This window comes from Ascidia mentula, chromosome 1, assembly GCF_947561715.1.
Source record: "Ascidia mentula chromosome 1, kaAscMent1.1, whole genome shotgun sequence".
NCBI classification, from domain to species: Eukaryota; Metazoa; Chordata; class Ascidiacea; order Phlebobranchia; family Ascidiidae; genus Ascidia; species Ascidia mentula.
In genome coordinates, this window is record NC_138566.1 from 22,836,032 (window position 1) to 22,857,067 (window position 21,036).

At 37.0% G+C, this 21,036-nt stretch overlaps 2 protein-coding genes and 1 long non-coding RNA gene across 4 annotated transcripts; all 3 read left to right on the plus strand.

Annotated features, from left to right (window-relative positions):
* The first annotated feature begins 516 nt into the window (after nucleotides 1-516).
* Nucleotides 517-18,742, plus strand: LOC145900234 (uncharacterized). The gene is made up of 6 exons (XM_082988845.1): nucleotides 517-610; nucleotides 17,628-17,696; nucleotides 17,751-17,843; nucleotides 18,064-18,144; nucleotides 18,210-18,329; nucleotides 18,386-18,742. Exons 1-6 carry the CDS (start codon nucleotides 517-519, stop codon nucleotides 18,496-18,498), a joined length of 570 nt encoding a protein of 189 aa, XP_082844971.1. The 3' UTR covers nucleotides 18,499-18,742.
* Nucleotides 8,444-9,175, plus strand: LOC145900213 (uncharacterized). Of its 2 annotated transcripts, none has more exons than XR_014402509.1 (4): nucleotides 8,444-8,526; nucleotides 8,582-8,693; nucleotides 8,745-8,854; nucleotides 8,921-9,175. It is a non-coding gene; the product is annotated as an uncharacterized LOC145900213 (long non-coding RNA). The 2 variants fall into 2 exon arrangements; XR_014402510.1 differs by having other exon boundaries at nucleotides 8,753-8,854.
* Nucleotides 12,198-15,451, plus strand: LOC145913504 (uncharacterized). The gene is made up of 8 exons (XM_083001198.1): nucleotides 12,198-12,420; nucleotides 12,526-12,771; nucleotides 13,321-13,392; nucleotides 13,446-13,574; nucleotides 13,990-14,070; nucleotides 14,132-14,243; nucleotides 14,305-14,351; nucleotides 14,410-15,451. Exons 1-8 carry the CDS (start codon nucleotides 12,198-12,200, stop codon nucleotides 14,703-14,705), a joined length of 1,206 nt encoding a protein of 401 aa, XP_082857324.1. The 3' UTR covers nucleotides 14,706-15,451.
* Nucleotides 18,743-21,036: the final 2,294 nt, after the last annotated feature.

A 21,036-nucleotide genomic window follows, 5' to 3' on the forward strand; every position in this document is an offset into this window, starting at 1 on the left:
ATTGCTGCAATGGCGTTTCCACCTTGGTTTACCCCAGTTGGTTGTACCTAAATGCATAATCAAGTCTGATGCCCAGCTGGTGTCAGCGATTACATAGACACCACAAACTGGATATCTGGTCGTTTTGCGGGCAGGATTTTCATGCAGTGAACAAAGCTACACTGATGCTTGTTCTGTCGTTCCTATTTAATGTTGTTTGTATTTTAGTTGTTTAAAATTGTCATCAAAAAATGTAAAGTTTTACAAGGTCAAGCTGTTTGTTTGAATCAAGACATAACAAAAATGTAGCATTTTTCGCTTCTAGTGCATGGATCGTGAATGTTCACTTCTCACGAAGAGCCATTTTTGTCTGGTTTTTCAGGAGCACCATTCCATTTTACATCGATGTTACGAGAATACCAACCTCACACAGTCACGCGTTTTAGTGGACAGATGGAACAAGTGTTAATGTTGCACAGTGGCATCGTTATAACCCAAACAACTCTGGAGGAAATGAGAATTGTCTGCGCTCTGATAATGGGTTGGATTTATGAACTTGATTCAACATTCAGATGGAGAGATGTTCCCTGTTCATATTCATCAAGATATATTTGTCAAAGAAACTCTTCAGGTTATGATTGTTAATTTTAACGACCGCTATCGAATATTTTGTTAATTGTTTGAAAACATCCTCTATGTAATCAACTTGCTGTATAGAATATGTCCAGGTGTGAGTTAAATGCAAGAAACAGTATTTATCTGCTGAGTTAAGCAATTTATCCATACGCCAATGCATTTTGCGTTACAGCTTCTTCAACAAGCAAACTTGTTACAACAACGAACAAAGAAACGACACAAACAGTTGTTGGTAAGTGCAACAATGTACACAAAAATGTGGTAGAATGCTTTTTTCGATAAAACAACATAATTGTAAACAGTGTGGTGTCCGTGTAAAGTGTTGATTGAACGTCAGTAAGCTTTAAGTCACGATTTAGGCACCAATAATATGCTTGTTATTAGCCATACCCTTGTCCTCTGTGCAGAGACTATTTAAACGACACTTTTTTTCTTTTTTTACTACGACAATTGTGTTAAACTCACCGACCACCTTGAGCACTTCAAGCAAACTATAAACTCAAACAAAAACAAACATGATACCACATAAGAGCATAGCTTATAGCACTATAAAAACAGTTTTGTCTCACATGGCTTCTGGATTGTGTATTGTTTTGGTTGAAAGTGGAGTATGGTTTCAAAAACCGTCCACAGACAATATTCTGGATTGGATAAAAACTCGGTTCAGGTTCTATATTGGACCTAATGGGAACAATTGCAATATCGCTATCATTACACAAGTAATTTGTTGGGTGATCTGTTATGTTTCATGAAGCAAAGATATCAAAATTCCATAGGGTTTAGGCGATGCCGAATGCTTTGATAGAAACGTCAAACAGTTTTAATGTGGCCTAAAACCACCAATGACTTTTTTGTATTAGTTCACTGCATGGTACAACAAACTGTAACGTATTATGATGCGAAAACTAATTGCAAGTCTTTCTGCGCTATATTATAATTAAACTATGATTATTGGCAGCCACAACTAACGTCAATGTAGCAACGAGCACTTCAGGCAAATCAGCAAAATCCTCAACAACTGAACAAACAAGCGTGGGATCGCAAAAAGGTAAGCAGCATTTAAACATTATGCAGCCACTTACAGTGGTTTGTAAAACTTTAATTTTAATGTTTTCGTTTGAAATTATTAGTCTCCATATCCGCTAGCAGGGATTATAGTTAAGTTAAAGGTTCTGTATGTTTTTTGCCAGTGAGTTCCTTGAGTTCATCGGCCACAACAATGAGAGGAATTCTATCCACAAATGAGATCAATTTCTCGCAGCAACCTAAAGGACAGAATGACTCAAGTAAGTCAAACCCTGCAGTTGCAAAAACATCTACATAATTTATGCATGGTATGTTCGTAGGCGCTACCGTTGTTGTGAACGGTGTACTCCTCGCCTTATCTTTGGTTTGCAACGCTGTGTGTTTCGTTGTTAATTGGAAACTGCATAAGAACACAAGATCGGTGCCACCAGACGGGTAAGCTGTGATGATGTTTGATATGAGAAATATGCAAGTTACACAAACTTTCTTTCAAAGCAATGCACAATTTGTGACGCATACACAAGTTGCTCAAGAGCCGAATGAAACCAATTACGAAATTCCAATCAACGCTCGAACTCAACCGAGATACGAAAACACACAAACAGGTATCGTTAAGAACAAAAAACTGTGTTCGCTTAAATATAAGTTTTATTAACTCTTAATGTTTAAAAAAGGTGCCGAAGCAGTGAAAGCAGCTACTTACAGCAACATGGATGCAGAAGGGAAATTGGAACCTGCCTACGTCGCTTTGTCGTAAATGCTAAAATATTTTTGGTGGTGTTTGACAAGACTTGTGTTTAGTTTTGCACTAAAATATACTGTCACAAACAAGGAGTTACATGAGTGAAAATGCAAGTAAAACAATCAGAATTTAGTCCCGTGTGGGGGTAGTACGTCATACGATGCAGTCAATCCAGCTGAAAAACGAAAGCGTGTAAAATTTTCATTCATTTATAAGGATCATGCATGCAATAAATGTAGAAATACAAGGTAGAAAAGCAAAGAAACGGCATGGTGATTAGCATATAGGTGTCCGCATGAAAAATACAATTATGTTGCCGCTCTCGTAGGAACGTTAACATGGCACATACGCCAGACAATCAAAACACAGCACGTATCCTATTAAGGTATGAGGAAACATGAGCAATTGTTTGGGCGTTGTCCTGTCACGTACGAAATTCCCACCTGAATTAGGTTGCGTTTAATGTGTTGCTACATATATATCCAAAAAAATATTGTTGAGTGGTAGCAGGCCTACGTGGCGTCACTGACATACGCAATACAGTTTTTACTGTTTAATGCCTTTTTGAAAGTGCCGTGTGGAGTTTTTGACACCAATCAATCTAACATCATGGTGATAATATACCAATTTCCTGCACAGGGTCATTGAATAACATTTATGTTTTTCCTTTATGTTCTCTGCCATACTAGCTAAGGTATTGCAGTCAAGATTGGATTTTTTTTAATGACGAAGCTTTTCGTTACGATTCACCAACCAACAATGTAGGCTTGTAATTAACCGCACCGTTGTCCTCTGAATCTGCAAAACCATGCTCCTGGTAAACACAGAGCTACTGGAGAGAAACGTATATTGCAGCGTTTAGAGAACGTATATTGCGATTACAATACAGTAAATGATATATCGCCGTAAGGTAAGGGCCTGCAAAGTAGGGAGATCTGTGCAGTGCTTAGCCTTTGTCATGCGAGCATGAAACACAATGTTAAATTCCCCGTAAATGACATTTCATGTGGTTCTACAGCCCAACAGTGTCTATCGAAGGTTTTATGTGTTTACGTCATTTCAGTTACAAGTGGGTGTAAGATGCGTTACCGGATGAGGTCTGTCTCTGTGTGCAGTCGACCATCGTTCGTAATAGTTCGGTAATAACTATTCATTCTATGAACCAGTAAACAAAATTAACAACCTGTGCTGTTTCAGATAGTTCTTGTTACGGCTCAGTAAAATCAAGGGTCAATATTATATACTTCATTGAAGTTTTAAGTTACATGCTCGTTTACAAATGCAAACACGCCGACTGCACAAGCTCCCACCGATGATTAAAATAAGTGACATGTGTTTAGTTTTGCACTAAAATATACTGTCACAAACAAGGAGTTGCATGAGTGAAAATGCAAGTAAAACTTGTTCCAACCTTCTTAGTACTTTTGTATTACATTTACATTTAATGTATAATTGTAAGTATTTGTAAAGCGTGAAGAAAAGTAAATATTGCAATTAAACTTTTAGCATACAATGATTCATCTAAAAAGAATTCCGTCAGTATAAATTCCAATAATTCCGTTGTCACATGAACAATCACAAATATTTCGTCAAACAATAGATATCACATTAAAGCACATATTCTATTGATGGATTAGGAAACGTGAATACTTGGTTGGACGACGTCCTGTAGGATTTCGTTGCGGGCAGGATTTTCCTGTGGTCAAAACTGAATGATTAATGCACATATTTTTTTGCCGTGGGCTGCCGATATCTGTGTAAACCAAAGTTTAGATCATCTGGTGGGTTGTAATATGATCAGAAGATGGTGGACTTAGGCTGTCGTATCGGATTAACCGTGTTTGTAGTCAAGCCATTTCATAATCATAAGTTTTTTTCTACAAAAATGTGGGTCTAAAGCGAAGCGAACAAATCAACAAACACGCTTTCGCCAGTTGTGATCATTGTTTTAAGCCCTCATTATAGTTTCGCACTGTGTTCTAGATTCCTCTGCGGATGTTTTAGTATTGTTGTTTGCATACATAGCGCTACAGCAAAGAAGAACAGGCAATTTAAAAACAAATCAGAGAAAATTAGAATTGGTTTTACAGCATTCATGTGCATGACTTTTAAAGACTTTTGTGGGCCATGGTACCACATAATAAAATCTTTGCAGGATTTAATTTTAGAGTGGATAGTTTCAATGCTGTGTTTTCTGTAAAGCAATGTCCCAACAGGTTGGTTTATTTGCTGTTTTGGCAAATGTGAAGACATACTACATGTTTAATTTCCTTCTAGTAACAATTCCAAACCCAACAGGATGGTTTATATGTGCAAAAAAGCCATATTATTGCAAAGCTGCAGATTGGGTGTGTACACGCACTGTTTGGACCTGTAAGGATGGTTTATGTTTATGTTAAAAATAAAAATATGCGTACTTATTTTGTGTTAAACATATTTGCTTTTTATAAACAATGTATCTTTTTCAGCTGTATCCAACTCGTTATACATCGGTGCCACAATAGTACCAACAGAAGCAGTTCACTATTTTCAGTGGTCAGATGGAACAAGAGTTGGTATAGCACAATGGAATGCAGGGGAACCAAACAACCATAGAGGAAATGAAGATTGTGTGATAATGGGAAAATGGATAATGGACATCTGTATGCAGCTTATACACAATAAATTTATTTATTCGTAAATAAATATTTTATTACCTTTGTAATAATATATCTTTGCTTTTTTGTTTAAAGAAAGCGGTGAAGCAGTAAATGCAGCTTCGTACAGCAACATGAACCCAAGAAATGAAAAATTGAAACCTGCCTACGTCGTTTACCGTAAATCCTGGACGAAAAAGATTATGATTGTGGATAATACACTATATAGCCTAAATATAAATATTTCACAGATTACGCGCCTGTGATAAGGTTAATCTTATTTCGAATGATTCCAAAGTTTCTGGTAATAATGTAACCAAAACCATTATATAGTATGTAACGAAACAAGTGTGAAACAATGTTACACTTCTGTGCTTTATTTTGAATGTCATGCGCAAACCTCAGCGCTGTTTCAGTTTTATTCCAAGTATTGGTTTAGTTTAAATATGTTGGTAAATGCTAATTTTATTTTTTGAGACATTTTGCCATCACGTTATGATTCTGTGGTTATCGGGTAGGCGGACGTTGGGTCACACGACATATAAACAATAGATTAATAGTTCCCTTGTTTATGCAAGTACTTTGCGACACATACAAGTGTAGAGGTTTTTCTCGATGTCTAACGAAGAGGATAAATTAATATTCACAACCAGTGAATATATTTTCCCATTACTGTTTTCGTGTGGTTTGCATTTTATTCTCAATAAACGAGCAATCGAGAATACTTCGAGAATCGAGAAAAGTGATCAGCCTCACATAACCCCTGAACATATTTCAAGTATGCAGGACAGGATTAACTTATCATGAGGTATTAGAAATGACGACACGGGTCAAGCAAATATAACCACGGAGTGCTGAAAATATTGAATAACTACTAATCGTAAGATAAGCAATGTGGAGCCAATAATATGAATTGTGTATAAGCTGCAGACAGATGGCCACTGTTTCGACCTAAAAGGTCTCATCAGTGCAGCTGGTGTGACTATAAGACGACTTTGCTGACCAAACGGCCAAGCAAAGACTTCCATTTTGTGGTGACTATACAATCACCGTCATCCGTTGGGCACCAAACTAGATGCAACCTTACAAAGAAAACAAGGTGGAAACACTATGGCCAAGCAAAGCGCGACCAATAGTGCCGTTAGGCCCCGAAAATCATAATACATAAGTGTCAAATACGTGCCATTGTCGAATTTTTAAGAACCATCATCTAGAATGTTGTGTTTGTGATGGCCAATTGCCCAAATACTTGGCACAAGTTCAATGTTTAGCGTTGGGACTTGACAACACACAACAATAAGCAATACTGTTTTCTCAGAGTGCAGCTATTTCAAACCCTGTTATGACAACAAATATTTACGTCATAGCATTAATAAGTGGGTGTAATATGCGTTACTGGATGAAGTCGGTCTTTGTTTGTTGTCTACCAACACTCGTAATAGTACCGTAATAAACATTAATGCTGAGAGAAAAGGATTTTCTTAGCAGTCTATAAAAGTTTGTTTATTTCTGTTTCAAATTATGTCAGGATTTAAAAAACCATAGACTTTGGCGTTAAGTATTGTCAAGAATTATCCTCCCGTAGTTGCACTTTACACAACTAGTCACAAGTTCTGTAAAAGTGCTTGAGGACAAATGCTTTGATAAAGTGCAATTGCAAATAGACTAATTAATTAGATTAGCTCAATTACAAATTAAAATTATTCCGAATCTTGTTACAAAAGAGTAGTGTGCTGTTTTACGTCAGGTTATTATCAGAAATAGGCCAAATACTAACGCCTACTTGTTGAAGCATTTCGATGTTTGTCATATTGAAGGAAATGTTTGAACCTACTGGTAATCAAATTCTACTTATGGTTAAGAGGCTTGAAACCAAAAATAATGTTTCAAGCTGCTTTTATTCTGTGGTTGTTAAATTGTTCCTACGTCTCTGGACAAACGTGGTACAAATCTGGTGAATACGAATATCTAATAGTCTACGATGTTGCAAGTAATCATGCTGGAGCCGTGACTGGTTGCGCTTCGAAAAATGCTGTCTTGGCAAATGTGAAGACAAACAACATATTTAATTTCCTTGTTGGAAAAATTTCAAATACAACAGGTTTGTTATGTTTGAAAAATACGTTTCGGTAAGAACTTATGCCATCATCAGTTTGAAACAGGTTTGTTGTTGTAAAAAAATTAATTTTAATAATTGCCCTGTACATTTGTACCCATATAATCTAATTCTGGTAAATATTTTAGTTTAAAGAAAAGCAAACTGCCTTCTGTTAATGTCTTTCAGGGATACCATATTCATTTTACATCGGTGCTACAAGAATACCAACACCCCCGCTCGAACACCTGTTTCAGTGGACAGATGGAACAAGTGTCGACGTCAACCGGGATGAGTGGTTCGGTCATGCGGAACCAAACAACAAGGGAGGAAATGAGGATTGTGTGATAATGGGTTGGGTTTATGAACTTGAATTAGCATTCAGATGGAGAGATATTCCCTGTTCATATTCATCAAAATATATTTGTCAAAAGAAAACTACTGGTTAGAATGTTGATGTTTCTTTGCTTACAACTCTCTTACCCGAATATTGTATTGAAGGTTTTGCAACAAGTCACCTTGCCACCACAACAAATCAAGAAACGGCCAAAACGTTTGTTGGTAAGTGCAAGAACACATCCGTAAGGTTGGTGGAAGCTCTGCAATGAATGAGCAACTTAAAGCTCTGCAGTGACCTGTAAACTCGTCATAAATACTTAAATTAGAGCGTGTGCGCAATGCTAAAGGTATGTAGTATAAACGTCGGATAGTTTGACGACACTCTGTGTTGTAAAGCATTCAAAAACATTCTAATCTTTTCATCTCTTATTCAAAATAGCTCCAAGTTTTTGTCTTCCAGCCAAGACAAGTCAGCTTTTCCATTTGACCACTTTAAGCAAATTAGTTGTACCAGCAACTGCAGCAGAGAGCAAGATGCCGCACACGGGCAAGTATTTTAAAGATTTTATGTAACAGAACAGTTTTCAGCGACTAACTATAATTACAACACGATCATTTCAGCCGCGACTGACCTGCATTTTGCAAGAAACACTTCAGGCAAATCAACAACAACTGAAGAACAAACAAACGTGCTGTCGCAAAACGGCAAGTATCAAAGCATTAAAGCATTATTCAGTGGGAAAAAAATTTAAATTTAAATCTTAGGTGTTGAATTTTAAGGTTGAAACTACTTTATTCGTAACAGAAATAAACCTCGCAAATTTTTGTGATAAACAAGGAGCACTAAGATACATGCTGAAATAGCAGGCACGGATTAAGTATTAGTCTCTAAAACTGCTAGCAGGGATAAGTTTTGTCCAACTTGTCATGATTGTATACTCAAGTAATTCGTAATGGTTCTGCCTACTCTTTCACAGAGGGTTCCTTGGGTTCATCAGCCACGACAATGAGAGGCATTGTATCCACGGATGAGAAAAATTATCCACAACAACATGACAGACAGACCGACTCAAGTAAGTCAAATACTGTAGCCCAGTACATATGAAAAAATAGCCATGATATTCCTAGGCGCTAAGGTTGTTGTGAGTATTGTTCTCGTCGTATCTTTGATTGGCAATGTTGTCTGCCTCGTTGTTATTTGGAAGCAACATGAAAGGATAATAACGGAGTCCTCACAACGGTAAGATAGTGTAATTTCTATAGAAATACCAGATACACACTTTTTTGATAGCAATGCAGAATTTGTGACACGTACACAAGTTGCTCAAGAGCCGAATGAAACCAACTACGAAATTCCAATCAACGCTTGAACTCAACCGAGATACGAAAACGCACAAACAGGTATCGTAAAGGACAAAAAGATGTGCTCGCCTGAATTGTTTTATTACCTCTTAATGTTTAAAAAAGTTGCCGAAGCAGTGAAAGCAGCTACGTACAGCAACATGGATGCAGCAGGGAAATTGGAACCTACCTACGTCGCTTTATCGTAAAAGTTAAAATATTTTTTGTTGGTGTTTGAAAAGACTTGAGTTTAGTTTTGCACTAAAGTATACGAATTTTATTGGTAGAAATGAATTGCTTTCGCAGGCAATGAATTACATGGATAAGAACGCAAGTAAAACTCGTTCCTACCTTTTACTGCTCTTTTGTTGCTTTTATATTTAATGTATAATTGCATGGAAGGCTGTAAAGATAGATAAACATTGCCGTGTTGGTTTGGTCGCTTACGTCATTGTAATCAATATCCCATGTGGAGGTCTTGTGTTTCATGATGAAGTAAACCCCGCTTTTTTATGATAAATTATAGCATGTTGTGAAGTTGTTGACACAGTTGTAAAGATCCTGATTTAATGAATGTTGGAATGCAAGGTAGAAAGGCGAAGAAAGCGAATGGTGATTGGCATATAGGTGACCGCATGTTAAAAACAATTCTGTTGCCGCGCCTGTAGGAACGCAAATATTGCCTAAGTCAGACAATAGAAATCAAAACACAGCACAACTCCTATTAAGGTATGAGGAAACATGAGCAAATCTTTGGGCGACGTCCTGTGAGGTAACAAATGCCCACGTGAATTCTGTGGCCTTTTCACTGAACACCAATTCCATAAACCAGTAAACACACTTAACCTGTGCTGTTTGTGAAAATTCTTGGTACGTTTCAGTAAAAACGTATTGGTTCAATATCAAATGCTTCATTGAAGTTTTAAGTTACATGCTCGATTAATTTACAAATGCAAACACGCCGACTGCACAAGCTCCCACCGATGAATAAAAATAAATGGTGTCAATATACGCATTCATTTTATGGAAGATCTTTTCGCGTATTACGCACATGGAAAGACTCACGGCACTTTCAACGCACAAAATACAAATCTATTTGCACCAATTGTTCCTATGTTTACAATATTCAGTCGCCGAGGATATTTTCCTGCATTCTTCCACTGTTTTTCGGTTTAAATGCCGTTGGAAACTCAAAACAACGCAGCAAGGCGTCGCGATGCACAACCAAACGTCAAACCGGAAATTGCGTTTGTTGATTTACCGCATCTAGAGTTACGCATATATTTGTTTTATTTGGTTACTTACAAATTAGTTTTTGTTTACTTGAAAAGTCTTGGAGTTCTGTACACTGTGTTATATTTTAACTTTTTTTGCAGAAAAGGGCAAACTTGACATCATTTGGATAATTACCAATCCTTTATTGTTTACGAACCAGTGGCGACTCTTATGCTAAAGCAGTATCTGCTTGTTCAGCATGCATCGATTTTGGTGGTAAATCTCAAGACAACTAAAATTTTCAACTACATTGTTAGCAAGATTGTAATTCAAGGTAAAGGCAATCCTTGACCAATATGTTATTTGCTTTTCTTTGCATTTCAAAGGACATTCGCATTCTTTCTACAACGATGCCAACAGCGCTGATCCGAACAAGAACGAGAAACAGTTTTAATGACACAAACGTAACCACTAGACAGTGATAAACCTCAAACGGTGAACCAAACAACATGGCAGAAAGTTTTTCCTCCCAAGTCAGTATTTGATCTAAACATGGGTAAGTGATGACTTTTACATGTTTTGTTGTGTTGAGTAGATGCAGGCCTACGTTGCGTCACTCGCATAACCAGCATAGTGTTTTACTGTTTCATGCCTTTTTTAAATGTCGTGTGGAGTTTTTGACACGAATAAATCTAAGATCATAGTGATAATGTTCAATATCAAACATTTAAGTTTCCATTATGTTCTCTGCCATACTAGACAAGGCGTTGCAGCCAAGATTGAAAACTTTTTAATGACGGAGATCTGCAAAATCAAGCTCCCGGTGAAGTTTGAACACCATGGGCTGAGTTATTTGAGAGAACGCATATTGCAACGTTTAGAGAACGTATATTGCGATCAAAATACAATAAATGTTATATCGCCGTAAGGTAAGGGCCTGCGCAGTAGGGAGATCTGTAAATTACGAAGCCTTTGTCATGCGATAGCAAGAAACACCATGTTAAGTTACCTGTAAAATGATATGTTTTGTGGTTCTGTAGCCCAACAATGTTTATCCACGGTACCATACATTTACGTCATATCAGTTATAAGTGGGTGTAAGCTGCGTTACAGGATGAGGTCTGTCTCTGCGTGCAGTCGACCAACGCTCGTAATAGCTCCGTAATAAATATTCATGCTGTAATAAAATCTTCTATTTTGCAGTGGGCAACGCTTGCTCATATGAATATATGTACTATCCTAATGCCTGTGACAAAATTGTTGCAAAGGATACCTAGTTGAAAATAATTCATACATTTCGGACACAGCACATCATAGAGATAGTAGTTACAGCAAAGGTCCAAAGTTATATTAGGATTTCAGGAACGAAAAGGCTAGAGAAGAAGTATCCGAGGCGATAAAACACGCAGTTTTAGTGACGTTTGTAACCGAGATACAATCAGTGTTGGATCATTAGCATTTTAGTTGAAATACAGTTCCCTTTGCTTAAGGGTTTAAATTACAATTACACATTATCACAACATTACATGTGATAAGATTTGATTTAATTAGTTTTGGATTATGGTTGGACGTCAAACGTAGGCGACAGGTTTTAAAAATTTTAGGGACGCCATCAATGGAAAAGCTGTTACCGGATATAACTCTTCTAAGTAATATTTATTTGTTTTGCTTATTGTGAAAACAAATGAATTTTGTGAAAAAGTTTACCTGACATCATTGCCACAAGGCTGAAATCAGATGTTTCTTCTGGGGTTTCGCGGAGAGTTAGGGTACCCGCATTCGTACTTTGCATAACATTAAACCACAGGTAATCAAGAAATCAGTGTAATACTTGTCAACTATAATGGCAGACAACTTTATTTTACCAGTATTACACGTTAAGCAGGCCCCAAATCCTACTACAAATGACAAAAGTTTTATTAAATTACAATTGCAAATAAATGTAATTTACTAAACTCAGCTCAAATACAAATAATAATTGTTTCTGATCTGGGCACAATGCATTAGCGTATTCTTTTACGTCAGGATAACAAAATAAATATGGAAAACGAGACATAAAATCTAATAGGCCTACTTTTCTTACTTGCGCTGTCATGCAAGAGCGTTTTAATGTGTGTCTCACTGAGGGAAATGTTTGAACCCATTGGTAGCCTAATACTACTTGTGGTTAAGTGACTAGAAACCAACAATGATGTTTCAAGCTGCTTTAATACTGGGATCCTTGACTTGTTCCTTCGTATGTGGACAAACGTGGTATGAATCTGGTGAATACGAGTATCTGATTGTTTACGATGTTGCAAGTAATCATGCTGGAGCCGTGACAGGTTGCGCTTCGAAAAATGCTCTGTTGGCAAATGTGAAGACAAACAACATATTTAAATTCCTTGTTGGAAAAATTTCAAATCCAACAGGTTTGTGGATGTAAGAATCCTTTTTATATTTTTGCACTGTTATAATACCAATTTTTTTAAAAAATTGTGATTTTAAAAAATGTTTACTTATGTTAATACTTTCAGGAACACCATATTCATTCTACATCGGTGCCTTGAGAACAACCCAGAAAGGTCACGCGTTTAAGTGGACAGATGGAACAAGTGTTGATGTCAACAGGAATGAGTGGTTCGGTGCTCAGGAACCGAACAACTCAGGAGAAAATGAGGATTGTGTGATAATGGGTTGGATTTATGAACTGGATCCAACATTCGGATGGAGAGATGTTTTATGTTCATATTCATCAAGATATATTTGTCAAAGGAATGTAGGTATGTTGAGAATAATATTCACTTTCAAAAAAAATTCGAAATAATTTTTACAACGTATAGCCTACATAAATTGAATTTTATTGGTATTTACTTTTTTTGTCAAACTATGTACGTAAAATCGAATGCAGTGCAAAAAGTTAATCATAGGCAAATACTAAACATCCAAGTGATAATTGCTGTAAGGATTGTTCAACTAAGTTGAAACTTTGGAGTATCATGCAGAATGCAAAACGGCTTCTTTAGGAGAAGTTAGAAGTTCGCCAACCTTTCAGGAAAAACGTTTTTATGCAGGAAACGTTTTTATCATAAATTCTCTCAACAACGATGCATCCGAAAGAAGCAAAAAAAGTTGTCAATTTTGCTAGAGACCTAGATTGCTGGCTGGAATAATTTTTTTTCGTATCTGTGGTGTCACGGACCAACACTGGCCGTTTCCCGTCATATCCCTTGTTTTATTACATGTCCTATATTACATATATCCCAATAGGGGTTTGTAACAGATTTAGCTTTAGATAATGACTCTAATGTCGCATAAACATGTTCTTGCAGTTACCACAGCAATCGTCCAATCGCCAACGCTTACCACAACACATGTACAAACGACATCAAAAAACATTGCAGGTAAAATCATATAATTTCAACTTCATAATGCTTATAGTTTTAAAATTGTGAAGCACTATCATCATCGGAAACTGCAAAGGTTACAACCGAAACCGATGATCGCCAAACTTCACGAAAGACCATTGAGTTTTTGTTGAGCATATCAACAGCAGCGCAGTCAATGACGTCATACACAGATAGAGGCAAAACTTTACTATATGTTTTTTTCTTATTTTGTGATCTCATTTTAATTTTTTATTATATATATTTATTTCAAGTAATTTTTGCCTTCACCACTTGATGGGTAGTCTGCGCATTGAATGCAGTGCATGAACTACATGCATAACAAACAAGTTGCACTTTTAAAATTCAATGCCACGCATCCCCCAAAAAAGCAAATTGGTCCCCGGCCAGTAGTTATTCAGAGCTGATTGATTCAGTTGTTTGAGAAAAGCTAGTTTGAGAAGTCAACACATGTTCTTGCTAATCATTTAAAAAAAATATAATTATAGGTGCCTAACGTTAAATGTTATGATAGCATCTGAATATGTTTTATAGAATTTTATAAATTAGATACGTAGTTAAAAAGATGTAAACAAGAATGTTTGTCCTGAGCAGGAACTACTGATGACATCACATCAACGGCAATTTATTTGACAAAAAGTGACGTGTTTGCGGAAACGACGACCCACGTTCCAAGTAATTCGAATCTTCAAATCATGATTAATATATAACTCTGTTTTGCACCTTGTTTTATTAGCAGATTACCAAGAGCAGATGTTACCTATCATAATTGGTTCGTGTGCAGGTGGTTTTGTAATTTTGATTATTGCTGCTGTTACCGCCATATGCATTTACCGTAAGCTTAACAAGTAAGGTGATTGCAAGATAAATAAGACAATGCTTTGCATTTGCCTTGTTTTTTTATTTTAGGTCTGTAAGCCTGGCGAGCAACAGTGAAATGGTTCAGCAAGTAAAAGGTAATATTTTCGATAAAATACTTTTTACAAAATAAGAAAAACATACGTCGTTTATCAGATGTTTGCAAATATGAATTGGATGAAGCTGAAGAACATGAATTAGTAGAAAACCCGGCATACTTTATGACATCCGAAAACGGACCAGTTGCGCCGGATGAGCTGGAGAATGGCAATGAATATTCTACCCTGAACCCAACTCCTTTGTACGCTGCTGTTGACAAAGAGAAGTCTACAAGTGCTGGATCGGCTTCGAATGCAAACGAGGCAGCATCTCATTACGACATCCCGAATCAAACTTCCAATGGATTGGATGCAGACGCCACATACGCTGTTCTTAACAAGCAGCGAAAGTAACCCTGGTACGAGTGGTTGTATTGACACTAAGGAACACCAAGGCTTAAACCGGCCCTGGTTTGAGTGAAATGCTTCATCTCTTTCAGTAATATATTCAGATACACCTAACTGCTTTCCTCTGTTGTGTGTTTTCTGACGGATGGAGCGTTTCCTGTTATTTTAAGTAGGCAGTCATCTAATGCCCACGTTTATTAGGTCTCTAACCTATGTGTCGATGAGTGACTAAATAGTACGTTGATTAGACCTCCACTAAACAAAAACACATTGGCTGACTGGATATAGTTCTGTACATCGGAAAGAAAACCAGTTGGTTACTGACACAGGAAATATTAAAAATGTCCACGCTGACCTGTTGTTGAAATTGCCAGTCATTTGGCAGCATGTCAGAAACGACATCGCATATACTCAAAATAGAATCTATTTGATTAAGGGATACCGATGATGCCTGCAAACGCAGACGAAATATATCGCATCATACAAGGTGGTTTTTTATTTATTTGAAAAGTATTCGATTCCTGTACACTGTGTTATATTTTTGCTTTATTTTGCAAACAAGGGCAAACTTGACATCAGTTGGTTAATTACCAATCCTTTATTGTTTACGAACCTGTGGAGGTCACGCCTCATTACGTATAAACGGCAACAACAGTGCGCTTGCATACCACAGCCGCGTGATTCGTGGAATGTGCCGCAGTCCATTCTGCGTGATTCTTGTTTGTGTGCGTAGTATTTTAAATGCAATTTACTTCCCTATAAATCCGTGTGTACTTGCCTTGTTTTTTATTCTATGGTTTCGCAATTATTCAAACAAATACAAAGAAACACAACAGTGGCGACTCTTATGCTAAAGCAGTATCTGGTTGTTCAACATGGATCGCTTCTAGTGGCAAATGTCAAGAAAGCTAAAATCTTCAACCACATTTTTGGCAAGATTGCAAATCAAGGTAAAGCAAGTGCTTGACCAATGGACTTATTGAACTTATTTTATCAAAACAACGTTTTTGTTTGCTTTTTTGCATTTCAAAGGACACTCGCATTCTTCCCACCACGATGCCAACAGCGCTGATGTAAACAAGAACGAGAAACAGTTTTAATGAAACAAACGTAACCACTAGACAGTGATAAACCTCCATCGGTGAACCAAACAACATGGCAGATAGTTTTTCGTTCCAAGTCAGTTTTTGGTCTAAGCATAGGTAAGTGATGACTTTTACCTGTTTTAGTATTACGCAATAATTGCATTGTTGAGTGGGTGTAGGACTACGTTGCGTCACTCGCATAACCAATATAGTGTTTTGCTGTATAATGCCCTTTTTAAATTTCGTGTGGAGTTTTTGGCACCAATCAATCTAACATCATGGTGATAATGTTCCAATTCCCTGCACATGGTCAATAATAAACATTCAAGTTCCCATTATGTTCACTCTCATCCCAGCCAAAGCATGGCAGCCAAGATTGGAGACTTTTTTAATGACGGAGATATGCAAAATCAAGCTCCCGGTGAAGTTTGAACACCCAAGGCTGAGCTATTTGAGAGAACGTATATTGCAACGTTTAGAGAACGTATATTGCGATAATAAAACATTAAATGTTATATCGCCGTAAAGTAAGGTCACATATGCAGTGGGGAGATCTGTGCATCAGTGCTGAGCCTTTGTCAAGCGATAGCAAGAAATACCATGTTAAGTTCCCAGTAATATGGCATTTCTTGTAGTTCTACAGCGCAACAATGTCTATCGACGGTATTATACATTTATGTCATATCATTTATAAGTGGGTGTTGCTGCGTTACCGGATGAGGTCTGTCTCTGTGTGTAGTCGACCAACGTTCGCAATATAGCTCCGTAATAAATACTCATGCCGTGATAAAATGTAATATTTTGCAGTGGGCTAACGCTTGCTTATATCAAAATATTTACTATCGTACTGCTTGTAAGAAAATTGTGGCAAAGGATTCCTGCTTGAAAATAATTCATGCATTTAGGGCACAGCACATTTAAAAGACAGTACTTACAGCAAAGGTTTTGATTAGAGAATCTGTTTGCAATTACATCAGGACTAAGGAACGGAAAGGCTAGACTTTGGCGTCAAATAATGACAAGCAGATAAAACATGCAGTTTTTCTTATGTTTGCTTATGCAACCGAGATACAATCAGAGTTTAGTATTTTTTTAGTATTTTTTAGTATTTTAGTTCTATAATAGATCCCCATCGTTTAAAAGTGTAAATTACAGTTACACATATCACAACATTTTGCGTGTAAAAAAATTCAATTTAAATAGTATTTGTATTATAACGTTAACTTACGTATCATAGTTGGACATCCAACACAGGCGACACGTTTTTATGGGACTGCCATATATGGAAAAGCTATTGCTGGATATAACTCTCTTACATCATATTTACTTTTTGCTCATATTTTACTTTTTGCGAAAACGAATCAATTTTGTGTTTACCTGACATAATTGCGACGACGGTGAAATCAACTGTCTCTTCCGGGCGTCGCGGAGTGTTGGGTTACCAAACACGACTTTTTTGCTGACTTCAAACATATTTTTACGCAAAGAAAAAGAGAAACGTATGTGGTACTTCCTCAACTTCTGTCTTATTTTAAATGGTGTCAAAATATCGGCAGAAAAACAGATTATAAAAGCTTCTGAAGTATTTGAAGAAAAAAATATAAAATGATGCAGGACGGTAGAGTTCATAGAGGTTTCTTTTAAGAAAGTAAAAAGAAGACATCGCTTACCTTTTGACACTACGAACAGGATCTATCGCAGAAATTTCAGGGTGTGACAGATAGATGAAACATAAATAAATGAAAAAAGTTCCAGCCAACTTTAGCATTCAAACGCTTCAACCTGTATAGGCCCGCTTTTAATTGTCCTTTATGAATAATGGCGCTCAAACATGTTCTTGCAGTTAGCACAGCAACCGTATCCCCAGCGCTTGACACGACACATCAGCAAACAACAATTAAACTCTTTGCAGGTAAATAAATTGAGCCTTTTAGCTCATTTCACTTACAGTTTTGAACTTTCAAAGTACCTTCGTCGTCAACTGCAAAGGTTACATCGGAAGGCAATGGAAACAAAGACAGTGACAGGACTTCCCGAATAACGCTACTGACTGATAAAGGTATAGACAGCAGCTTTAATGGTGCTTTTTCAGTTGCAGTAAATCGGATGAACATCCTATCCGGTTACGACCAGTAGACTGAGAAGCCCTGTTTGTTGTAGTTGCATGAGAAAGGCATATGTTATGATACCATCTAAATATTTGGCGAATATAAAGTTTTGTAAACCAGTTCCTTTTTTTGAAAAAAAAGACGCTTATAGAATGTGATTGTTCTGAGCAGGAACTTCTGATGAAATCACACCAACGTCAATTCATTTAACGACGAATGAAGAGTTTGTGCAAACGACGACCCACGTTCCAAGTAATTCAAACTTTCTAATCATAACTACATGTATAACACGGCTATGCACCTTGTTTTATTAGCAGAATACCAAGAGAAGATGTTACCTATCATCATTGGTTTGTCTGTTGGTGGAGCTGTTATTGTAATTATTATGGTTGTTATCTTCATATGCGTTCTCCGTAAGCGTAAAAGAAAAGGTGATTGTAACGTTAAAAAGACAATGCTTTGCACTAGCTTTGTATTATGATTTTATGTCCAGCCCAGCGATACGTTGTCTATCAGATGTTTGCAAATCTGAAGGAGATGAAGCTGAAGAACATGAACCTAGGGAAAACCCGTTATATTCACAGAAATAGATTCAGATACACATAATGCTTTACTCTGGTATTTGGTTTGTGACGGATTGAACGTTTCCTGTTATTTTAAGTAGGCAGTCATCTAATGCCCACGTTTACTAGGTCTCTAACCTATGTGTCGATGAGTGTCTAAATAATATGTTGATTAGACCTCCACTAAACAAAAACACATTCCTAACTGAATATAGTCCTGTGCAAGAAAACCAGTTGGTTACTGACATAGGAAATATTAAAAATGTCCAAGCTGACCTGTTTATTAAATTGCCAAACATTTGCCAGCATGCCAGAAACACATTGTGACATCGCATATACTCTTACCCAATCAACGTTGCCACACCATTCCCAAAAGCTAAAAAGTCAACCCTACCATGTTGTTTATTTGTTGATTTCTATTGTCTGACGTATTTTTTGTTGAAACTTGTTCATTTATGCGCAAAATGGTTATTAGCGAAAACTTATGTAACGTAGAATGTTAATCCGACTTAATCCATTTTGTTACGCGGCAAATGATTAGGTCAGCATAGATTTGGCAATTTGAACACCTAAACTGTGTTTATATACATGGACTCAAGCAGTTGTTGTGGCCTTTTAAGAGTACTAGTAGCTACTTGATAATTTTCCTCTTGTACAATATTTTTTTAAGATTCGTAACCTATAGCCTACGTGACGTGTTACCTGAGATTTTAAAAGTCGTTGGGAGGTTTCTCAAAATGGAAAGAGCAATTTTCTGGGTACTAGCCTTGTGCGTTGCCTGTGCTTGTGGCGAATCTTGGTACCAGTTCGATAAGTATGAGTATCTGATAGTTTACGAGGAAATGTTTCGACCTGAAGTAGGTTGTGATGAAAAAAACGCCACTCTGGCAAATGTGAAGACAAATGAAACGTTTGCATTCCTAGTTGACAAGATTTTCAAGCCGCTGGGTAATTGCACAAGAAATTTAACTTAAATTTGTGCCACGTTTTTTAGTTCTATTTTGTGAAATTAGTATAGATATGAAAATGTACATAAAATGTAACAAAGAAACCTAAAATTAATTCTTCGGTACTTTAAATGCATTACACCATTCTGATGTGACGAATTCACACGTAAACTTTTCGCGTGTCATTGGTACTAATGTGAGGTACAGGATGTAGATAATCATCAAACTTTTTTACAGTTTAGATACCACCATGTATTGGGTTAGTAGATGATGGTTAGGTGGAATTGCAATTAACTTTTTTTTAATCAAAGTTAATCCATGTCCGATAAGTTTAAACATCAGTTTACTGAAAAATTACAAGCTAGATATTTTGTTGTTGTACCTTATCATGATGTTCTAGTTAATTGCTGCCTAACTTTCTGTGGTCTTTATACAAATGTAAGTGCAGTCATTTCGATTTTCGGCATTATCTATCTATATCCGACATGGCACTTTTACACCAACACGGTTTGTTGAATGGCAGCAAAATGTTATTGCACCGGTTTAGCACTAAACAAATACTCCCATGTTGAAAATACCTGTTAAGGTTGAATAATTGCACAGTGCCGCAGTATTCGATCACAATGCACACAACAATGGGTAATGTTGCGTTTTAATGCGTGTTCTTCTGTAAACTCCGTAACCCGACACCAATCGGGTAAACAATCTTTTATTAAGATGGCTGAAACGTACGGCAGCAGTCCAGCAGTCCAAAAACAATACCACATGTGATTGTTCACTTGTTTAAGTCATTCTGTTTGTGTACAGATTTTCCACATGGACTTTACATTGGTGCTACAAGAAAAATCGGCACCAATGATTTTCAATGGACTGACGAGACCAGGGTTAATGCATCCTGGGGCTGGTTGCCTGGGCAACCTGATGAAGGAGATTGCGTCACGATGGGTTCGTACTGGGATTATGATTCAGCTTTCAAATGGCGTTCTGACAGCTGCATATATACGACAAAATACATTTGTCAACGAAATGTATCAAGTAAGAGTGGTTCATAATTCTTACATCTGCGGTACACATGATCTATCAAACTCATATGGCATACGTACTTACCCGAAAACTTGCCTAATATATCGGATAATCCAATGGTTCCCTAATGGGCCCCACAGCGCATCATTGTGTCGTTTTAACTTTGTTGGAGCGTCGCAAACATTAAGTAGTATTGGAAGAAATTTTTAAAATCAGCTGATTCAACTGATTAGACACCGAATATAATGCTGCACTCACAATATTAAAAACTACATCTACCATATTCTATATATATACATCGTTTCTACAACTTTCGTTATCTTATAATATCACTGTTCGTTATTGAAATTTGTTGCAGTTTTGTCAACTACAGAGTCCGGCACTGCCAGCATTCAACCAACTACCCAAGAAACGTCAGAAACTACAACAGGTTTACACTATTAAATCAGATTGCGTTCATAACATTCGAAATATAACGTTACTGAAATTTGTTGCAGTTGTGTCGACTACAGAGTCCAGCACTGCCAGCATTCAACCAACTACCCAAGAAACGTCAGAAACTACAACAGGTTTACACTAGCAGTGGACATAATCCGTTGAAAAGTTTTACT

Coding starts and splice junctions, on each gene's coding strand:
- LOC145900234 (XM_082988845.1), top strand. CDS start 517: ATGGGTTGGATTTATGAACTTGATTCAACATTCAGATGGAGAGATGTT. Junction 17,697..17,750: donor AACAATTAAACTCTTTGCAG/GTAAATAAATTG, acceptor GAACTTTCAAAG/TACCTTCGTCGTCAACTGCA. Junction 18,145..18,209: donor AACGACGACCCACGTTCCAA/GTAATTCAAACT, acceptor TTTTATTAGCAG/AATACCAAGAGAAGATGTTA.
- LOC145913504 (XM_083001198.1), top strand. CDS start 12,198: ATGATGTTTCAAGCTGCTTTAATACTGGGATCCTTGACTTGTTCCTTC. Junction 13,393..13,445: donor GACATCAAAAAACATTGCAG/GTAAAATCATAT, acceptor AAAATTGTGAAG/CACTATCATCATCGGAAACT. Junction 14,244..14,304: donor ATTTACCGTAAGCTTAACAA/GTAAGGTGATTG, acceptor TTTTTATTTTAG/GTCTGTAAGCCTGGCGAGCA.